The 3,456-nt window shown below is 37.7% G+C and overlaps 1 protein-coding gene across 1 annotated transcript; it reads left to right on the forward strand.

The window, feature by feature from the left end:
- Positions 1-907: 907 nt before the first annotated feature.
- On the forward strand, positions 908-3,201 carry LOC132904094 (uncharacterized). Its single transcript, XM_060954017.1, has 2 exons — positions 908-984; positions 2,277-3,201. Exons 1-2 carry the CDS (start codon positions 908-910, stop codon positions 3,199-3,201), a joined length of 1,002 nt encoding a protein of 333 aa, XP_060810000.1.
- Positions 3,202-3,456: the final 255 nt, after the last annotated feature.

Here is a 3,456-nt window from a genome sequence, read left to right on the forward strand (position 1 = left end):
AACGATTATAGACCGATCTCCATTCTTCCGGCTTTGTCCAAGATTCTCGAGCGGTTAATTAATAAACAACTAATGAAGTACCTTGAGGATAAACTATTACTGTCGCCTAACCAGTTTGGCTTCAGATCTCACAAATCAGCCGCGGACGCTGTACATGAACTAACTGATCATGTCGCCAAGCACTTGGACAGTGGCAGGAAGTGTGTGGGCGTTTTCTTGGACTTAGCTAAGGCCTTTGACACTGTCTCGGCCAACATTCTTCTACGTAGGCTTGAATTGCTGGGAATACGTGGAACTCAACTAGCGTTGTTCAAAAGTTATCTAAGTGACCGCTCTCAGTGCGTGGTTATAGATGGAAGTCGTAGCTCATATTTACCCATTGAACACGGTGTGCCCCAGGGTAGTATCTTGGGACCTACTCTTTTCCTCATTTATATTAATGAGCTCTGTTCACTCGAACTACTGAGTTGCAGAATAATATCGTATGCAGACGATACCGCCTTTTTATTCACTGCTGACACCTGGCAACTTGCTTTTGAACATGCGCAATCTGGTCTGGACTGTGTCTCTGGCTGGCTCCGGGAACACTTTTTAACCCTAAATACGCAAAAAACTTGCTATATAACATTTTCCATTTACACTCCACCTACTATACCTTTCTCTCTCACTGCCCATTCCCATTCTACTGATCTTTCCAATTCTTGTTCCTGTCCCACTTTGACCTGTTCCAAAAACACTAAGTACCTGGGCATCACCTTGGATAACAGAATTTCCTACCAATTACACCTGAAGAACACAGCTGGCAGAGTACGTAAACTGATATTCGTGTTTAAAAAACTCCGACATATTGCAGAACCTCACCTCATCACAACTGTTTATTTGGCACTGTGTCAGTCTATTTTAGTCTATGGCATTACCTCGTGGGGTGGAGCAACCAAAGCCCATGTTCTCTGTCTTGAGCGCGCCCAAAGAGCGCTTCTTAAGGTGTGTAAATTCAAACCCTTTCTGTACTCAACTTTTACTTTATATCAGGAATGTCAAGTGCTTACTGTAAGACAATTATTTATACTAAATACTATAATGAAACAACACAAGGTCACTACTGTCCCATCCCGATCAGTTCGAAGACCTCCTTTTATTCCATCCCTCTCTTTTAATACAGCTTTCTCACACCGCTTTTTCTGTTTTCTGGGACCATATTTATATAATAAATTAAATCGCCAATTTCACTTGTACTGCCTACTTAAATATAGTTGTTCTAAGATTGTCTCAAATTACTTACAGGGCTTAAACTATGACCAAACTGAAGACTTGCTAAATGTAGTTAATTAAATCACGATGTCAGCTTATTTCCCTCTGGGGATAATTATTTATCTATGTATTTTTGTATTTTAATGTGGAATACATATATGTAGATATACTAATGTTTATTTATATACACATTTGTCTCAATATATGTATAATATAGTTACTCCAGTAATAGTCTACATATGTTTAGTTAAATAAATACTTTTTGTTTTCATATGAGATTGTGCATGAGATATCATGACTTATGAATAGAATAGAATAGAATAGAATAGAATAGAATAGAATAGAATAGAATAGAATAGAATAGAATAGAATAGAATAGAATAGAATAGAATAGAATAGAATAGAATAGAATAGAATAGAATAGAATAGAATAGAATAGAATAGAATAGAATAGAATAGAATAGAATAGAATAGAATAGAATAGAATAGAATAGAATAGAATAGAATAGAATAGAATAGATTTATATATATATATATATATATATATAGGCAAAGTCACCCTGCCTACCGTGTACTTTGAGCTCCTACATTTTTTATTCGAAAATATTCCACATTGTTGTTATTAACGTTAGAAGTAACATTAAAGTGTTTCCCTGGCTTAAATACAGCTGTGTTGTCGTTTTTTCACGTTTAAACTGGACTACAAAGAAGAAATCAAGAGAAAGATAAGTTGCAATTTTTACACTACTTTGGACGTGAGCGCGGAATTTTTCTACCTACCTTCGACTAAACTTGCATTTTAAGTTGTCAATAGTGTCAATATCAATTGAGTGACAGTGACAGTCCTCTGACATCTGTCATCTGAAACTCGACTTTGACGTTCGACGTACGCATAGTATTGCCATTATAAAAAAAAAAAAAAAAAAAAAAAAAAAATTGCAAGAAATCTTTGAATGCTGCAATATGAGTCTCTGTAAAAAATGTTCAAAGCAAATTAAAGCGAGTGATGTAAAATCTTGCTCTAGATGCCCGAATTCTTTTCATTACCAGTGTTTGGGTGTTCCTTCAGAGAATTTCAGCAAGGAATCTAAGACGTACAAGGCAACTTGGAAGTGCCAAGATTGTAAACTTGCTGATAGTCGAGTGACCACTCCTTCACCAGCAACAACAGACACATCTCCCAGTAATATTGGCGAGGATTTGAAAACTTACTTAGAAAAATTGCTTGAAGAACACCTATCAAAATTCTCTAGAGATATCAAACGCGATTTTGCGGCTGAAAGTGTGGACACAAGGAGCAAACTACAGGAACTTACGGAGAGCATTGTCTATATGTCATCTAGGTACGAGGAAGTTAAAGCTGACCTTGAGTCTAAGGAGAACAGGATAAGGACATTAGAGACTGAAAACGCTGGGTTAAAATCACAAGTTGTAGATTTGAACACCAGGCTGAATAATCTTGAGCAACAGTCACGCGACTGCAATATTGAAATCCAGTGCGTGCCTGAACACAAATCTGAGAATCTGAGCACTATTGTAAAGCAACTCAGCGCCACTGTGGGACTAGGTCTTCGAGAGCACGAAGTACTCAACTATCACCGAGTCGCAAAGGTCAACCAGGATTCATCCCGTCCTCGTTCTATAGTCGTAAAATTATCCAGCCCACTGGTCCGTGACAATCTAATTGCAGCAGTCAAGACCTTCAATAGGGTCCACCAACACGATAAGCTGAATTCTTCTCATTTCGGGTTAGCAGGCGAAAGGACACCAGTGTACATCTGCGAACATCTATCTCCCAGCAATAAGCAACTCCACGCAGCAGCACGGAAATTCGCAAAGGAGAAGAAATACCAGTTCGTGTGGGTCAGAAACGGCAAGGTGCATTTGAGAAAAGACCCAACCTCAAAGAGTTTTGTAGTTAGAGATATAGATTTCTTGAGTACCCTGTAATACGTCGTATTGTACCTAGTTGAAAATACTTTTCACTTTTCATCCTTAAACTTAATTATTTGAATGGTATCTTTAAAAACATTAAATCTAAATTTTCTGTATCAAAACGTGAGAGGTCTCAATACAAAAACTGACATAATTCTGGCCAATGCACTGAAACAAGAGGCGGATGTTATTCTGTTGACGGAGTCATGGCTGAAGGAATCTGTTTTTTCTCACGAAATTATTGATAGCCGTTATACAATCTTCAGGCGT

This window comes from Amyelois transitella, chromosome W (assembly GCF_032362555.1).
Source record: "Amyelois transitella isolate CPQ chromosome W, ilAmyTran1.1, whole genome shotgun sequence".
Lineage (NCBI taxonomy): Eukaryota > Metazoa > Arthropoda > Insecta > Lepidoptera > Pyralidae > Amyelois > Amyelois transitella.

Excerpts from the sequence above, each read along its gene's own strand:
- LOC132904094 (XM_060954017.1), top strand. The coding sequence starts at position 908 with ATGGCATTACCTCGTGGGGTGGAGCAACCAAAGCCCATGTTCTCTGTC. Across the intron at positions 985-2,276 it reads CCCAAAGAGCGCTTCTTAAG|ATGCCCGAATTCTTTTCATT; the intron begins GTGTGTAAATTC and ends ATCTTGCTCTAG.